This window comes from Epinephelus lanceolatus, chromosome 1 (assembly GCF_041903045.1).
Source record: "Epinephelus lanceolatus isolate andai-2023 chromosome 1, ASM4190304v1, whole genome shotgun sequence".
Classification (NCBI taxonomy): domain Eukaryota; kingdom Metazoa; phylum Chordata; class Actinopteri; order Perciformes; family Serranidae; genus Epinephelus; species Epinephelus lanceolatus.
The window spans coordinates 29,666,977-29,685,357 of NC_135734.1; the positions used below are offsets into that span (position 1 = coordinate 29,666,977).

The 18,381-nt window shown below is 42.2% G+C and overlaps 1 protein-coding gene across 2 annotated transcripts in view; it reads left to right on the plus strand.

The window, feature by feature from the left end:
- Positions 1 to 18,381, plus strand: part of sema3fa (sema domain, immunoglobulin domain (Ig), short basic domain, secreted, (semaphorin) 3Fa) — a 68,992-nt gene that overhangs the window by 28,798 nt on the left and 21,813 nt on the right. For both annotated transcript variants that reach the window (XM_078169143.1, XM_033627301.2), the window contains exons 3-7: positions 9,061 to 9,221; positions 9,306 to 9,368; positions 12,370 to 12,489; positions 13,967 to 14,056; positions 16,476 to 16,569. In XM_078169143.1, coding sequence (XP_078025269.1) covers positions 9,061 to 9,221; positions 9,306 to 9,368; positions 12,370 to 12,489; positions 13,967 to 14,056; positions 16,476 to 16,569 — 528 coding nt within the window. The remainder of the gene's footprint in view (positions 1 to 9,060; positions 9,222 to 9,305; positions 9,369 to 12,369; positions 12,490 to 13,966; positions 14,057 to 16,475; positions 16,570 to 18,381) is intronic.

Sequence of the window (18,381 nt, forward strand, 5' to 3'; positions counted from 1 at the left end):
CCAGCAGTGTTCCTCCCTCTTTTCAGATGTTTCTTAGAAGCTGCATTTTTCCAATCTCTCCCTATTCTCCTCCTCTCCTCACACTATCCCACCCCAGTACCCCGAGTATCATGACCACCCTGCTTTCTCCTACCCCAACTTGGAGCAGGCACCCGGCCTGACCCCTCCCAGAGATAATCCTGATTATGCCGAAGTGTGTAAGGAGGCCAGGGATGAGCTTTCACCCCAGACCCCTGTTGTCCTTTAACCTTTCACCTGTGGCCCTGTAGGGCTATTGAGGGCAGCTGTCTGTGGCAGTGTGTGCTGAGGGAAATGCATTCATAGTATTCACGTGAGACACCTCAGGCTTTTGGTAGTCACACTGCATTGGTTTTGGCAGGGTTTTAGTGAATGTTTGTCTCTGTTTCTTTACTGGTCTTCGTTTGATCTTCGTCATTGTTTTGTATAATAGATGAAAGAGTTGGAATCACATTTAAAAAAAAAACAAACCTTGCACATATCTTGTATTTCCCCTCACTGCATGTAATCTCACTGTATCCACCTCTGATTACTGAATACACAGTAAAACATGAACATAAGGAAGGTTGGGTTTGCAGACCAGAGACAACTGGCAAAACTAAATGACCTTTCTCGTCAGTCGAACCAGAGTTCCCCCCTCTGCTCCCTCGTGCTTTAATTAACCTTTCCTGTCATCCGAAACAGCAGAAATAGATTTGTTATAATCTCTCGTTGCCACTCAGGAAGCAAACTCACTACTTAAATCAATCTGTCTCTGCGCTTGATTTGTGCAGTGGGAGACAGGTGTCCCTGATTTGATGTGAGGATCAAGAATGCTCTACTTCTATTCCTATGTACACACACACACACACAGAGACTCAGACACACACACTGTGTTTCAGTGGCAGACAAGCGTGAAGAGCATCTGAGTGACAGCATCCGGAAGCTCACAGATAAGACGTAATCTGGTGCCAATTATTTGTCCTTGACAGGCACAGGTAAGCAGCAATCAGCTCCAGTGACATGTGTTCTGAGTCAATAGTCCTGGCCCCAGTAGGTGGTGAGAGGCTGATTATGAGGTGCTGAACGGAGGCAAACACAAAGCTGCGACAGGTTGGGCTGATAAGGCTTCCCGTTGCTTTTCAGGCCCTCTGATATCTGCAATGACCTCTTCGTCCTGTGTGCTCACAGTTACAGAGATACACTGGTGTCAGACACTCAGTATGCAGTCGGGATTTGCGCTGAACACACATATTTTCAATGCTTTATTGTATGCATTTACAGTACACCAATGAGTCCAAAAGTCCTCATACCTAAACAACTGAGGTATAAGGTCTTTAGACAACTTGAACTTCATTGATGCGGTTAGGGAAAGATTGTAATTATGGTTTAAGTGATACTTTGATATTTTGGGAAATATGCTTGTTCATTTTCATGCAGAGAGTCAGATAACAAGATCAACCCATCGGTAATCGATCTGAGTCCATTCAGCCATTGGGAGGACCGGGCAGTATTTCAAGGGTTCTGGTGTGCCAGTGGATATCTGGGCCATGACTTCCTCTTACCTGGGCCAGCCATTGTTTACAGTCTGATTAGCAGCTTGAGACATGAGAATGAAGTAGGTCCACATCCAGACAACATTTCAGTTAGTCTTTGAAAGCTAAGTTGCCATCAGACGATAGCCAGTGGGATCCAAGCGCTTTGGCCAGTGCGTTCTGCCTCTGTTGCTCTCCACGTGGATTGTTTACCTGCTGTTCAAACATGATTTGTTGATACTACAAAGACTACAGACTGATACCAGAATGCTTTCAATTCCAAAATCGTATCCCATTGCCTACAGATCTGCATCCATATGATGATATCTGTTCAAAGAGATTACTCTTGTGTGTGTATGGATCTAGAGTCCAGAAACTTAGTATACTTGGCTCAGTATAAAAGCAACTGTCAATGTCCAAGGGTTCAGTTAAAATGAACTCAGGTCCATTAGCACGGTTAGTATGGCTCGTTAGGGCTGGTGTGAAAGCTGTCAACTGAACCCTGATGCGGACCAAACAGCCGAACTGAGACTGCTCCAAAAGGTGGGTCTTGGTCCGCTTCCAAACAGGCTCTGGTGTGGTTTGTTTGTGTTGTGAAAGAAAACTTTTATGACAGCAGATATGCAATTTTAACATGATTTCAACAGCTAAACCAATAATAAATCAATCTGCTGATGGTGAAATCTGTCCGAGATCTCATGATTGATCCTGATAAAGGCCATGTCTAGCTCATAACCTGTTTATGCTAATACATACAGGTAACCATGGTAACACACATGCACATCAGTGAGGGTATTTCCCCTAATTAAAAAGCTATTAAAACTGCCATTATTTTATTTGACTGCATGCTTTGTGTTCATTAGGTCCATTAAAGGGTGTGACAGTGATCTCACAGTATTAAGCCCCAAATCATTACTGTACAAGATGACGTATTTTCATCCTGTCTCTATGAGTCACTGTTCATAACAAAGAACATAGATATAAACACTTTATAAGCATTACAATGTTGCTGCATAAACATATGTCAGTCAGTCTTTGATTTCCCCACATGGGTCCTGACGATGCAGGATGACCAACGCCAAAACTGTCCAGTCACTGAGTTACCCGTCATTTGGCAGAGCTTCATGTTTACTGGTTCATTTGCAAAAAGTCAGTGTAAACAGGAACCAAATTAGTAAATCTAGAATACAATAATGTATTTTTTCCCCCTGTTGTGGACCAAATGAACCCAACAGCTGGTGTGAAAGCACCCTGTAGTTCAAAATTATGTCTACCAGCACCTTTCAGCTCAATAATTAACATGATATTTCTCATTAATTTAATTGTTACACAGAGTAAAAAATGGTTTTTGGTGTAGTGGCCTCCTCCCTGTAAAACCCAGCTTGTCTTTTTTACATTTATGTTTGTGTGCATATTAAACAAATGAGATACAGTAAATCACATGAGTCAGTTGGTGAGCGTTAGAGATACCAGTAGACTTTTGAGAGATCCCAGCTGTCTGTTTTCCCCTGCTTCCAGTCATTATGCTGAGCTAGGCTAATCACCTCCTGGCTTTTGCTCCGTACTGTACAGACATGAGAGTAGTATTGGTCTTACAATCTAATTCCTGGCAATGAGTGAATAGGCGTGTTTGCCAAAATGTTGAACTATTTCTTTAAGGTTTGGAAAACAACACTATCGTAGTTAAAGACTTCAGGTTTGGCTGTTAGTACATCAAATGAGACTGAGGTCAACTATGTTTACGTCACACACTTTATTGATCCAATCAATCAACCTGACCTCCCTCTTAACAATTTTCCAATGATATAACAAGGTCAGGTTACCTCTGCGTTTACTACGGACAAACAGTCATTACTTGCACCATGAGGCCTCTTGTTGATTGGATAGATTGAATCTGTGTTCTGTTGGGGACAGTCCTGATATATAAGATATATGTGTCCCTCACTTGATAAAGAAAATCCACATAGGGACACATCTGTGCACGCATGACTGCAGACAAGCTGCAGCAAGGTGGGGCCACACCTCTATTTTATGAGAATGTGAGCATGAGTAGATCGGGGAATTCAGACAACATGCCGGGGATGCCTGGGCAGGTATGTGGGTTTTTCTGCGGCTTGCTTCCTCAGACTCCCCCTGTCTCTTTCACCCATAACACACACACACACACACACACACACACACACACACACACACAGTGACGGGAAAGAAGGGGAGATCTGCAGGGCTGATAGTGGTTTGAAAAGAAGTGGCAGCGGTGTCTAAGCGCTCTCAACATCACCTTACAGATCCAAAACAGAGGTCCCTTATGTCCCTTTAAGAGTGACCCAGGAAAACCACGCCAAGGTACACATCTTGGCTGAGAGGGGCTACATACTTTGGCTGCGGAACAAAGCCGAGAATGACCACAGTGCAGAGGGATCACATCAACAGGTGGACAGACTACAGGCTCAGTTTACCAGCAGATGTCATTCATATTCTGGGGCAGTGGCAGGAACAGACTGGGTTTTGTCCAACAAAAAAAAAAAGATCTTCGACAAACCGAAGACGATCCCACATGCACTTACTAAAACGAAAAGGACAATTACTTCTGTCTGCCTCTGTGTCTGGTAGTGATTACAAAGACCTTGTTGGGAAACTCAGTGATATACACCAGATCCTGTGGTCTTTAGAGACAGACACTTGTACCCTATCATTGCTGAATTTACCAGCTGGTTATAAATTCAACCGTTTAACACGATGTCAAGGCTGTGTTTTGTTTTGTAACATTTGTCTTGGCTTCAGAGGCATGCCCAATTTAGGCTGAGCTGTAATGCACAGGAATGCTTCTGAGAGCCTGAATTTGTGCTGACAATAGAGCATATGAGCGCTTTGAGGTGGACTGTTATCATACCTTACTCCTTATCTCACCACACCACAGGCATTATTTCAAAGAAAATGTGTTTTAGCATGTCTCGTCTCACTAAGTGTAGCATTTCTGCTGAGTGCAAGATTGCCCGTTCGTTTTCACAGATCAAAATGGCACGATGAATAGAGTTAATGTGCAATATAGCTATAAAAGAATCATTGTATTGTAGCTGAAGGGATGTGGAGTCTTTATGTAGGCATTAAACGTGCGTTTCAATGACTCCCGTGTGCTGTAAATGCAGTCCTGGTTAACTCACGGTTCCCGCCCATTATGTCTCATACATTATGACCTCCTACAATGCAATTTTGTGTAGTTTAAATACAGGGCGTCGAACAAAAAAAACCATGCTGTGATGGGGCTAAGCATGTGCATACACGCATCACCCACTGACCTTGCTCTTTAGATTACCAGTGCGTTACCAGTAGTTGTGAGAGATATGCAGACCATCATGAAAAGATTGCTTCATTTTTATGTAATTTTCGCCAAACATCTTTTTCCATTATGTGTCAGTGGTCTCTCAGCAGCAATTAGATTTTGAAAAGGCAGAAACGGTGCATTTCTAATGTGGTTGTTGAATGATTTAGTCGTTCAAACCATAATTGGATATAATTTGCTGCAAATTTTCAGAAACAAGGTAATTGTCCTATTTTGAAAGTGTCTCACGGTTTATTTTGATGTAATTTAGAACCTGGTGGTGTGTTTCATTTTTTATTTTGTTAACTGCAAAGAAAGGTTTTATGAGAAGGGTCACTGCTGCAAAATAATCTTGTCAAATTGAAAATTATTTTGTGTTTGTTAGTATTCAGTTTTGATAAAGAGTTTAGTTTGGACCTCACTTACTGCTGTTTTTTTTATCCTATATGAAATGTGGCTCATTCAGGTCATCTTTTTGCCAGGATGAAATCAGGTCTGCTTCAAAGCTGATATATGTTGATCCAGTGATGCTGACTGGAACTAGACCAGAGGAGAGGGAGAGAGATGAAAGGCTGTCAGACAATCAAAGTCAGTTGCTGCTCACTGATAATGTGATTTGATTAATGTTTATTAGTAATGTAGGAGGTTATCTGTCTGTCTGTCTGCCTGTCTCGTCTGTCTGAACTTTTGGGTGACCCAACTGCTGTCAGACTTGTGACAGCCAGTCACCACCAGCAGGCTCCCATTCAGATGCCCCTGAGTGTGAATCTGAGTGCAGAGGTGATAAATGTGGGATGTCAGCTGGTGACGTCTGGTGTCCCTGAAGCTCCAGTATCGTTGGACTGCCGGGCCTGCCAGGGCAGCTAGCTGGCTGAGTGTGGGTGGTTGACAAGCAGACAAGGATGGAAAACGAGACGGGACGATTATGGAGAAAGAATGGAGATGTACTGTTTCAGGATGTTCTCTATGTCTGTGTGTGTGTGTGTGCTGTTTTTGAACGAGCATACATGTTTAACATAGGGCATGCAGTTGGGCTGTGATTCATCATAATGTTGCTGTCACCGCCTGCACCCATGCCCTACTTTACTGTACTCCTGCATGTGCTCTGATCTGGGGCTGGGTGACGTAGTTGAAATCAATATCAACCAGGGCTGTCAAGGGATTAAAAAAATAATTAATTACATGCTCTGTGATGAATTAATCAAAAGTAATCACATACATCAACTTTTGCTGTGAAAGTATTTTCAAAAATTCAATTCAAATGAATTTCGGCAGATGTGTCGTAGTAAAGTTGCTGGATTTTGGACACTGAAACTGGTGTAGTCAGTCGGTCTGAGGTAGACTTACTTAGTTTGCATCTGAACGCCTGGTTGAGTGTGGCTTGACGAGGCTGGCTGCTAGCGCTAGCATCAGAGGCTGTGCTAGCTCAGACCTGCGGGCTCATTGCTAAATGCTTTGCGTTGAGGTGATATTTCAAGCTTGTAGTACTCCAATGGTATGAAAATTCCTAACTTCAGAAACAGCTGAGAACAGTGCTCCTATCAACAGTTTCATTTGGGCATTTTTAAATGTAAATGTTCCAATAATGGGGCCAAGCAGCAATGTCTTGTCTGCCTCCGTCATGTGACAAAGGCCTTCAGTGTCACACCGGGTCAAAAGGCACCACGGAACAGCATTCATTTTTTCAACGTGCTTAACGTACTTCCTCTGTGATTAATTAATCAAAATGAATGTGCTATTTTGACAGCCCTAATATCAACTAAAGTCAGATCCTGAAAATTTTAGTTTTGAATGATTTTTGTGACACCTTCATTCCTGGTGGTATCAAGTGTGGTTTACTGTATTACAGCAAGCACTTCTTGAGCAGCGACTGTCAGAAACAGAAGAGCGACTTTTTAACAAAGAAGTCAGACAATGATTGGCCACTTTCCAACAGCTGAAAATGACCATGTCTTGTGTTGTGGTGGAATTTTTGATTAATGATCGCTTTCGATGTTAACAACAATGACAAATACATTGCATTTCCTGTGACTGTTTCATAATAAAAGCCGCCGCATGTTTTGCTAGTTGAGTGCTTTCAATGTGAACTAGCAGCAGTGGGAAAAGTTAGCAGTAATATCATACAGTACACAATACAGTAAACAGTGAGGCTGATATTAAATGAGATAAAATGACAAACAGTAAAGCTGCATGCATGTATTGATTGTATGTAGGCAATTGTAAGTAACATGAATCCTGCATGGGAATGGCGGACTCCGCCACTAACAATGACATACACTATAAAGAGAGGGAATTAGAGAATTTAAAATTATAATATATTATTAATATATTGCTGAAAAAGTTCTGGCCGAAAATAGCGCCAAAAATGTAGTTTGATTTTTATGAAAATTTTAAGGATGACAGCTTTAAATCTTGAAAATTGTTTTCAATGCATTTAAGCAGACAGAAAAAAACTTGTGTTAAACAAACTTCATATGTGAGTAATATTCATGGTATTTAATTTTAGATTTAAATATATGCACAGCATTCTGTAAAACAGTACTCTGATATGTTTGTATCACCACAATCTGTTTCTGCTGGAAGTATATAAATACCCAGGCTTACTACAATTCTCTGTCTGTGACAGTGACAGTATTAAGGCATATGTGTGTTTGGAGGCAACTTATAAGAATTACACGGGTGACAGCCATGTCTATTCCTATTTACTACCTTATCCACCCGACTGCATGCTGTGATGCTGCAGCGTGACGGCAGCGTTTCACAGTTCCTGAAGGAGCTCAGAACACAAGCAGCTGAGAAGCTTTCTGGCAGAGGATTCATGTCAGTATTTCAAAATGTCCTGCGCAGGTGAGAACATCACACTGCCTTTTATTACCAGCAAAGTAACAAGACATTCTGCTTCCTGCGGGTCAAGGAAAGCTGTTTTAGAGAGTCTTTCTCAGCGTCAGAGTCTCAGACTTGGCCGAGGAGAACAGTAGGGGTGTTTGTCTGGTCCCATTGAAGTGGAACATGAACAGGTCCTCTATCTGGTCCTCTAGTTTTCTCTGCAAATAGAACAGCACAAGTGCAGGCTCAACTTTCTCAAGCTCCACTTTCCCAAGCGTACTTTTGAAAGAGAGCAAGAGAAAGAGTGAAAGAGCTGCTATCAGATTCTCTTACAGCTCGGGAGGTAATGGGAGGACCAGGAGAAAAAGCTGCTTTCCGTACACCAGATCTCCACTTATCTCCCCTCACACCCTGAGTGTAACCTAAACTCACACTCGCACACCAGCAATCTGCCGCGAGCAGTATGTGAGCCATTTGAGAGAAGTTTTATGTCAGAATAGTTTTCACCGTGATATGGAGAGAAGGATGCGTCAGTATTATGTGTGATGTGATGTGTGACTAAGCCGGGGAGTGGTCGGCATCTTTACTGCTGCAGTTGAAATGGAGAATTACAAGAAGAGATTGAGGTGAAGGCCAGCATCTCCACCACAGCTCGATAGAATCCAAAAAAAGGTGATGGAACGGGTCAGACTGCCAGGTCCTGAACATTATCTGCTATTTGGCTTTTTTAATGGAAGCCTTATCATGTGATGGTGCAGCTCAGGATACCAGTAACGATGAAGCATAGAGGGAGCCAGTGTGAAAAGACCAGCAGAGGCCAAAACGAACGGTCATTTAGAGTTTTCTTGACACCTTAATGCTGCTATACATCAGGGAGTGATTTATTGATTGTCTGTTGCCATTCAGCTCTGGCTCTTGTAAGATTTACTGTGCACATCCTTGCTTTTGTCAGACCTGCCATAACCAGATTTGGCCCATCCATAACCCCATAATGGCAGGGTGTAATTGCAGCACTGGCGAAAAAAGGCAGCTTCTGTAAATTAATTTAAGGGAGTCTGAGGGAAGATTTGGCGCACCATTAGCATACTCTGTGTGTGTGTGTGTGTGTGTGTGTGTGTGTGTGTGTGTGTGTGCGCGCGCAGTGTGGTTTAGATTTGCAAAGTAAACAGAGAGAAGATCACCTCTAAGTACACAGAAAGAATGAAATAACTTTGGCAAACCGAAGGGCATCTCTGTGCCAAAAGCGAGCAGCCTACACACTTCTCCTGCGACCGTGTCTGTGGTTTGTCTTTCCCAGTTGCATCGTATGTTTTCCTACTACAGCATTATAGACACAGCTTGAAGAAAAACCATTTATTTCTCTGCTCTTTTTTGCCTTTTCAGAGTTAAAGTCCACCGGCACCGCTCACCACTTCTCCTTCTTGCTGAACTCAACTGACTATCGGATTCTTCGCATGGACGAGGACCACGACCGCATGTATGTGGGCAGCAAAGATTACATCCTCTCTCTGGACTTGCACGACATCAACAAGGAGCCACTCATAGTAAGAAATGTGCCACACAAACAATAACGTTGGCAGAGCTCCGCACAGGTTTACATCTAACCAGCTTGTTGATGTCTCCATCAGATCCACTGGCCTGTTGCCCCACAGAGGAAGACTGAATGTGTGCTGTCAGGGAAAGACACAAATGTAAGTACTCAAATAACGTGATATGAAGTTAAAGGACCCGTTTGCGAGTCACTTGCAGTCCATACAGAATGGACCAGCAACCCACTTTTGGACTGCGATCCACCAGTTGGGAACCACTGCTCTACGAGATTCTGCTCAATGTTATTTATTTATTTATCTGGGTCTGTGCTCACAAGAAGAGTCCATGTGAAAGCCTCTTCTTGTGTTACACACAACCTCATAAGGAGAAATTTTCAGACAGCAGCATGAACCCCAGATTGGTTCAAATGGCACCTTGTATGGTTGCCTTGGCCACTGGTGTATGAATCTGTGTGTGGATGTGACATTTAGTGTGAAAACGCTTTGATTGCTCAGAAGTCTAGAAAGGTACTGTAGAAGTGCAAGACAATGTACCAATTTAGGATCATTTGGTACCTTAACTTTAATTTTTTTTTGGATTTAGGATTCATAGCTCAAGCTCAGGAGATTTAAGACAAGCCTCACTAATAAGGTTTGGCAAAATTTAGATGAAAAGGCAGCAGGCCATGGATGTATGACACACACTTTAGTTGATGAAGTCAGTTAGTTGAGTTTTTTGTCTATCCAGTGTAAAGGCTATACATTTTCACAGTTGGAGAATGTTAATTCACTTTAGTTGTGCAACAATAATAAATGAAAATTAAAATGACAAAAAAATCACCATTACTCATTTCCATATAATTTTTTGTCAGAGCCACAGGGAGCTACTGGAGAGGGGTAAAAGAGTCACATGCAGGTCCGGAGCCGCAGGTTGCCTACCCCTGCTAAATGATTAATCAACTAGCCAAAAAAATAATGGACAGATTAATGAATAATAAAAGCAATCATGAGTTGCAGCCCTAATTTAAAGTCCCATGCTGGTGACCTCCTGAATATTTTGTACATTTTAATACAAGCAATTCATCAACCCCCAAGACCAAGTGCTGTAGGAGCAACAGACCCCCCAGCGTACCAGCTAATGAAAGCACAGCTGTAAACCGGCGTCCCTTTTGACGTGCTGCACATTTAAACATCATTTGATCTGGTGATACCCTTGTGTTAAAAATCACCAGCGTGTTTTCAGCTTGTCTTTTTGGGCAACACTCAGGATTTGAATATGGCACTGAGGTCAGTGGAGGACATTTTTAAAGCTCCTTCGAATGTGTGACTTGCTGTGAAGCTCTTATTTACTGTCTCTGCATCCCTGATTACTGATTGCGTACAGCTGCCACCAATTAAGCCCTCGCAGGAACTTGGAACGTGTGACATTCAGTCGTCTCTGTTAAGAGCTGAAAACACATTCCGTGCACCACCCTACGTACCTCATACATATTAAAAATATTTCTAATTTTCTTTTAACATAATCTAATTTTCTTTTTTGCATAATAATTATTTTTACCCTGTGTTGTCCAGGCAGGCAGACAAAATGTATCCACCACTGTCTGAAGTGTTAATACGATTCAGACGTTCAAACACAGCCACCGCCGGCGCAGCCCCCGCAAGGAAACTCATCATTGAAATTCATATAAAAACCAGATCCTTCTCTTTTGATTTTGTTCACACATTCTGACCCCCCCGAAACACACACACGTACACACTCGTCTCGCCCGTGTGAGGGGTGAGCGCCGGCAGGAGCGGTGAGTAGCGACAGGGTGATGAGGCTCTGGCTAATAACCCTGCTCCCCCCTGCTGGTAGAGAGCGCAGGATGCTGTTTATCCAACTGGAATGTTCATTTATGCGTGTTTGGTGACCCGCGCCTCTCACCGCCTCTGGCTACATCGCATTGGCCTCTGTATGTTCCTGTGTGCATGCGTGAGCCTCTGTTTGTGTGTATGTGTGTGTGTCAGAGGTGGGTTTGATATTTCATCACTAAAATAAGAAATAAAATTGGCTACCGGGAGACATCTTGGCAATCGCGGCTCGCTCTTTAGGGAATGACAGATGATGACAATTCAAAAGTAATTCAGAGGGGATGTCGGTTCAGGCAGGAGGTCAAAGGCAATCATCCCCACTGTGCTCTCTGTGGGGGAGCACAACTGTGCGCTGAATAATACACACAGGCCCACATGCGTAAACACACACACACACACACACACACACAAAAACACATCCTCTCAAACCTCTGACTTGTGCATCTGTCGTGTTGCTAAGATCTGCCAAAATGCCTCATCCCCCATCCCCCATTATGCTTTTTTTTTATGCTTGGTACATCCTTTCTTTTTCGCCAGCTGTCACTAGCAGCCGACATGACGGACAAATCTGAACAGATATCATCGGCCTGTACATTTCTGTAGTTGGTGAGTTTTGATTTGGGTGGATTGAGCCCAGGAAGGCAGACAGCTGGTCGGACAAATAGAGATTAGAAAGCCGCAGACCTCGAAAGCGCAGAGCCACTCTCGGCAGCAGCACCTCTTTGTCTGCACTCCAAAAAGAAAAAGTGTTGTGCTCGTCTAAATTCGCAGCACTCGGACGATTAAAATTTAAACCAAACCACATCAGTGGTGAGATTTTAAAAAGCTCACAACAACAAGCATGTTTTTATGTCTTCTACAAAAACCCTAATTGGATTTTCGAATCTCTATTTTCTAAAAACCACAATTTTCCCTCAACAGTCTTGTTTGGTCTAACCAAAATGTTTTTCAGTTGTCGAGTCTGACAGAACATTGAATTGCGTCTGCCCTCGTTCCCCATAGCAAACACACTTCACAGCTGAGATGCAAAGCTTTCCTCGGTTTCTGCCACACTGTTATATGGTGTTTGGAAACATTTTTCCCTCTGACAGTGTGGTCTGATGTGAAGCCTGGGCCAGGCCGACACAGAGCCAGGGAGCAGAGCTGCCAAACACAAGCCAGCCAACAACGGAAATGATAGATGTGATGGTTTTAAGCCAGACAGAGGGGTTATTAACCATCAGTGGGACATTATGTATTATGTAACCCTTTTTTCTCCATTGCATTTTGTTACCCAAGTCTCTAATCCTGTTTGCTTTTTGCTCTCCCACAGGGAGAATGTGGAAACTTCATCCGTCTGATCGAGCCGTGGAACCGGACCCACCTGTATGTGTGCGGAACAGGCGCGTACAACCCCATCTGCACCTACGTGGACCGAGGACGCAGGTCACAGGTAACCAAAGACACGGCCGGGCAGCCGTGGAGACATTTTGACCTTCACTCTCCACTTCTTTTGAGGAGCATATGTGTCAATCAATCTCGGGTTAGAGATTCTCCTTTTGCTCTCGCTCCTCGGTTTCATGGGCTCTGCTTCTCTTCCATCATTTTCTGCTGCTTACTTTTCATCGATTCGTGCTGTTTCACGCTCTGGAAGACTCGAAGATAAAAGCTCATGGCCAGTTCTATCTAGAGCTCTATTGTTATCGCAGTATTGCTGTTGTTGAGGCACCTAACTGCCACCTCTTAGAGATGGTTGAGACGCCAATCTTCTCTTACCGCTGGGAATAGCATGTTGACAGTATATCTATAGCAAATACCCTTCCTTGTAGGCTCCCCCCTCACCTGTTTATACACAGCAGAGCCTGTGGCCTGTCTCTCTCTCTGCCTGAGAGCCACTGAAAGGCCATCATTACTGATGGAGCATCTCATCCATCATCAGCCTTGTAGCTCAGCCCTCCCTCCATCCCTCCCTCGCTCTCAGCACGACGGCCACGCAGAGCTGCAGCAGCTGCCGGCCCCGGCTACAGTCCGCACACTTACATTCACCACTCTGCCTGTTTAGTCTCACTGTTCAAATGGAGGGTTCAGATTTCAATGTAAAGGTCAGTCCAGCCTCTTGTCATTCGCTTCTCCCCCCCGAGGCCCAAATGCTATGTTACTTCACACTATAAAGATTTTCTCCGGCGACAGCGTCGGTGTAAACAGAAACCAATTGTTCCGAAATTCTTCCGCTTGGTACACAGGGGGCTTCGTACATTTTCAGTCCTCAGTTGAGTCTCAACTTTTTCCCTCAGCTACTAACTTTTTCCTTTAAGTGTATCACTCTTCCGGCTCTCTCTGATGCTGTCTCAGAGCGCCTTTTTCAGGATTTGTGTCAACCTGTCGAGTCCTACATAAAAACACCTACACACTCTGGGAAGAACCCAAACTAGGCTGTTTAATTTAGGAGCGTGATTCAGTAATTGCTAATAACAATCTCACTTGATGAAATCTTGCTATCTATATTCCTGTATTTGTTTTAATTATTTCTATCCTTTTTTATTCGATATGCTGGTTTTAATGTGGTTTTTAAAATTGTTGCTTGTCTCATCTTGTTGCATTTCCTTCTCTGTTTTCTTTCCTGGCACTGCATGGTTCATGCACGGATTTTGCAGCTGTGTTTGCATGAATCTCATCCAACATGGTTACTAAATGATGAATGTCACCCACTAGGCTCTCTTCACTTTACTTTGACCTCAACTTTGACATTTTTCTTCACTTTTTTTTAAGAGTTGCTCGTCTTCGTCACGTCTACATGTTTTTACCGGTTCTTCGTTTTTGCACTTTTCCTTTTTTCCTCTTCTGTTAATGTTATCAAGTTAAATTCACTTTGTTCTGGGCTGTCGAATGACGTAATGAGGTGGCGCACTGTGCCATGTCTCTTGTTTTAGGGGTCCCACTACCTTCAGGCACCCCAATCTGGAGGGAGAACAAGTCGGGCAGCAGACTTCAGCACTACATCAGAGCCTTTGGAGGCGAAGGTGGGCTGGAGGGAGTTTTGTAAAGGCTCTTAGGTTTGGTGCCCACCTGGAGTACTTTTTCTTTTTCTTCTGTCTGAAAAGAAACTGGTTTTTACAGATCTTGGATGTTCCCATACAATTTTTCCTTCATGAAAGCGATTCCAATACTTAAACTTGCATATCGGTACCGATCCGAGACCCAAATTTAATAGCTTTACAGCTGTATGGATGTTAAATAAATGCTATTATTTTTGTTTGGCATAGCTCAAGTGCCATCTCTCAAAACTAAAGCCTGGCATACTGTACATGTTACCTTTTTACTGGTGGGACTTTCCAGTGTAAAATATTGCGGGATTGCTGACTGATTGCTAATGACTAACACTACACTATTAGATCAGTCCTTCTTTGCCACTCTAAAAAGTAACCAGTGGCTGCACAGCGCAGCTTTTGTAGGCTATTGTTTCAGAGTAGCAACGAATTGATTTCCAGGAGAACTGCTGTTTTATCCAGGTGTGAAACTATTTTAAAGTTAATAAGTAATTACGTGGTATCGGATCGGTGCATAGATTTGCACACTCGCCAATACCCAATCCAACATTTTACGCAATATCAGAGGTATGTTGGATACTGGTATTGGTATCTGAACAACTCTATGGAGCAACAAAATCAGCTCACTGAACTGCCAAATCTCCAAAAACTATAAAAAAATATATATATTAGTGTTTCTGGGTTTTTTTTTTTGCAAATATGGAAAACAAGCTTCCCTCCAATAACACTCAACACAAAAGAATGCTTTGTAAATGTGCCTTTCTCGTGCCAGTGGAGCCTTTAAAGGCCTTGAAAACACATTTTCCCCATTAGATTCTTACTGAGCGATGGACTCCAATGTGAATATAAAATTTTCTTCCTGTGTCGGAACAATTTTTTTCCCCCACATGATAAATTTCTGTATTTGCGGGGGGGGGTTTTGTGTTTTGTTTTGCATAGGTTTGAGTTGGTGGATCTTAATTTCCAGAAGGTCATGTCACATACTTTCATGCACCAATCTAAGTTTAGCAAAAGTACTAAAAAGATTTCAATAGATTATAATGATGCTTATTCAGCCCAAAGTTCGGCATACGGTTGTGTATTCCCCCTTTTATTGGCCCTGGGTGGAAAAAGATCATTCGAATCAGATTGCCCGTGTTGGATGATAAATGTATTAAAATAAAATTATAATAATACATCTTTTTTTTTTTCAACCCATATTAATTGAATGTTTTAACATTTTAATACTCTGATATCTGACTTTGTGTTGGCTCTCTTATATGCACCGGCTGCTATTTGAGAACCGTTTAATCAGCTGCATTACTAATAGGCACATTAACATTGAAAATGTTCTGCTCAATAATATGAAAATAAGCGAAAAACATTTATTTAAACTGTGTGTCCTAAATTACCTTAATTTAAAGTATAATATCTTAGTTAAATATGCATGAAATTTCCCAAAATGAACACTATAAATGTGCTGCCTGACTAAATTATTTGAACAGCACATAGTTACCATAGGATTGGTGGTTGCAGGTCAGGCCACGGATCTTTTGGCAGCGGGTTGGGTCAAGTTGTGGAGCTAATTGGTCATGTGTGCAGGTGGCGGGGCACGTGTGGGTGTTAAAGATTAGACCCATGCAAGACTCTGATTTGGGGATGAAAATAACTGTTTTAGAAAAATACTTTAGATTTGAAACTAACTTTCTCAAGGCCTTAAGTCTGCAGATAGTAGCTATCAGTTCATCAGTAGCTATTATCACCTTGATTTATTGTTGTTTTCACATTGTAGAGCTTTTATCCTCACACACATTTCTGAGTCATCCTGTATCTTGTTACTGAAAAAATATGTCTAAGAACAAGATAAAAAAAAATGGCTTTGGCATTACTCTGCTTTCCCTTACATATTTCCAAACCTGTCAGAAATCATCAGCCGGCTTTGAAATACCCGACAAATCTCCATGTAGACACATACCCAGTGTTGACACAGATGTTCAAGATGTCCTCTTGCACTGTGGAATAATGAATTCTTGTTTGAGCCACTAACATCAGAAGCATGGTGGATGAGTTTTGGATTGCTCTCAGCATTTTCCTCCACCTCTCCATCTCACAGATAACTGGCTTTGTGTGCTTTTTGTTCCCCTCAGCAGATCCAGTAGTACAGTGAGAGTCTGTTTTTCAGTGCCTGTAGGGTCACAGCTCGTCATTGTTAATGTTTTTTTTTTTCTAAACTGATCACATTATTAGTTTGATGCCATTTAAAACTGCCTTTAACATCTAAGTATACCTCAAAGTGCCTTGCACATGCAGAGAATAACCTTCCACCCACATAAGAAGAATCTTTTATTAAATGAGAACGGAAAACAGGGAAATTATCATTAAACATGTTTTTCCTAATTCTTTCCCGTTACAGGAATACATTTTCCGACTTGAACCTGGTAAAGTGGATTCTGGGAAAGGAAAATGTCCTTATGACCCCAAACTGAACAGCGTCTCCTCTTTGATCAGTAAGTCTCTGCTTGTTTTTCTTTTTTCCCTTCCTACGTGTACAGGCAGCTTTAAATAGCGATCTGTGGAAAACAAAGAAGTTCTGCAATATGCCTTTGGTTTTAGTCCGTGCATGCCTCAAAAGGATTGTTTGTAACCACATGAACTCTGTGAAACTCTACATTATTTCTTCAGTTTTTGATAGCATGTATTTAAAGAAAATCTCAGTTGGTTGTGATAGTATCTGCCCCTTTAAGATAAAAAATCTTCTCTGATTATGGGTGATGATTTAACATTTTCTTACTGTGCATCAGATTGCAGCAATGTACAGTTTGGGGTTGCAACTAATATCTTTATCAATTAAAGTGGAAATACACCAGTTTTTTTTGCTTTGATTTATAATTATGAAGTAAATGTTGATTTCACAGTGTAATAGTTACAGAATAAATACACCACTGGCGGCTAGATTGGTTCACTATGAGCCTCACATTCACTCGGCAATTCTGTCTATCACCAGGTGCGATCTCCGGGGAAAATAAAGGCTTGATTTTTGGCACGAAGGAAGTGCATCAACCATTGCTCAACCAAAACAGGAAGTTGACAGAGTTTTTTGTTTTTTTCCCAGGGAGCTATCCCCAGTTATCCCCAGTTGGTGGATAATGAAACAACTAAAATAACTATGTAAAGTGTGGTAGTTGCTAGGCTCCAAGGAAAACTGAGTATGATCTGGTTGTCTTTGTGACAGCAGCACTAACAGTAATACCACTTGGTAATGTTCAAGTTGAAAAGTTGTCTGTTTCCACTTCAGTCTGCCCGATATTGTTGCTAATAATCATAATAATTTTGTATATGACATAAAAATAAATTGCCCTGTAACATTTTCCGAGCCAGAGGCAAGGTTTTTGAATCCCTCGTTTAGTTTGCCCAACAGTCCAAGAGCCCACATACAGCTACTTTACGATCATATGAGACAGAGGAAATCCGCAAATCCTCACATTTGGGAAGCTGCAACCATAAAATGTTTGGCATTTTGTGCTAATCGTCTCAGCTCAAGTACAGTTACAGTTTTATCAATACGTTCACTTGTTTCGTCAGACTGATGGCTGTGTGTGCTTCCGTGTCGGTGGGTGGTCTTTTGTTGTCAGCAGCTTAAAGGTGGTCAGGCATGGCTGCTGATCAGTGACCTCCTGTGCCCTGCGTGCGCACGCATGTGAGTGTGTGAGAGAGAAAGAGAGAGTCAGCTCCATTCCAGCTGATCTGGGCAAAACTGTAACACCAAGAAAATCAGCTACAGGTTGTCTTGCATAGCTGGCAGGGCAGAGACATACCACATGGAGGAAGCTGGAATTCCCGTGGTTTAGGCGTTATTTTTTACGCTTACTACTTTTCTTACCACCCAGGACCTTAAAATAAAACTACAGTAAATAGACAGTAGCCAGTCCGAGTTTTACTCATGTTGGGTGCACTGATTATTGTTGCAGTGACAGTTCTATCAAGTTGAGACATGTAAATGCATCGAACGTTTCGAACCCTTCAGGTTTTGAAGGGTTCGATTATAGTACATGCATGTTCGACTGCCTGCCCCATAAGGCTTCTCTTAAATGCATTAGCAGTTGAATTTTATAGGTTTACATTGATAAAGATAAAATATTTATTTAAATGTATTGATTCAGCTTCCCACTTTTAGGTACGTGATGTTACAGATATGTCACTGACCAATAAACTGTCATTCTTTGAGAGGCAAGTAGCAGACATAAAAGTTACCACCACAACCTGGTGCTGCATTCAGGTGGTGTCAAAATAATCTGAAAAATGAGATTATGGCTCACCTG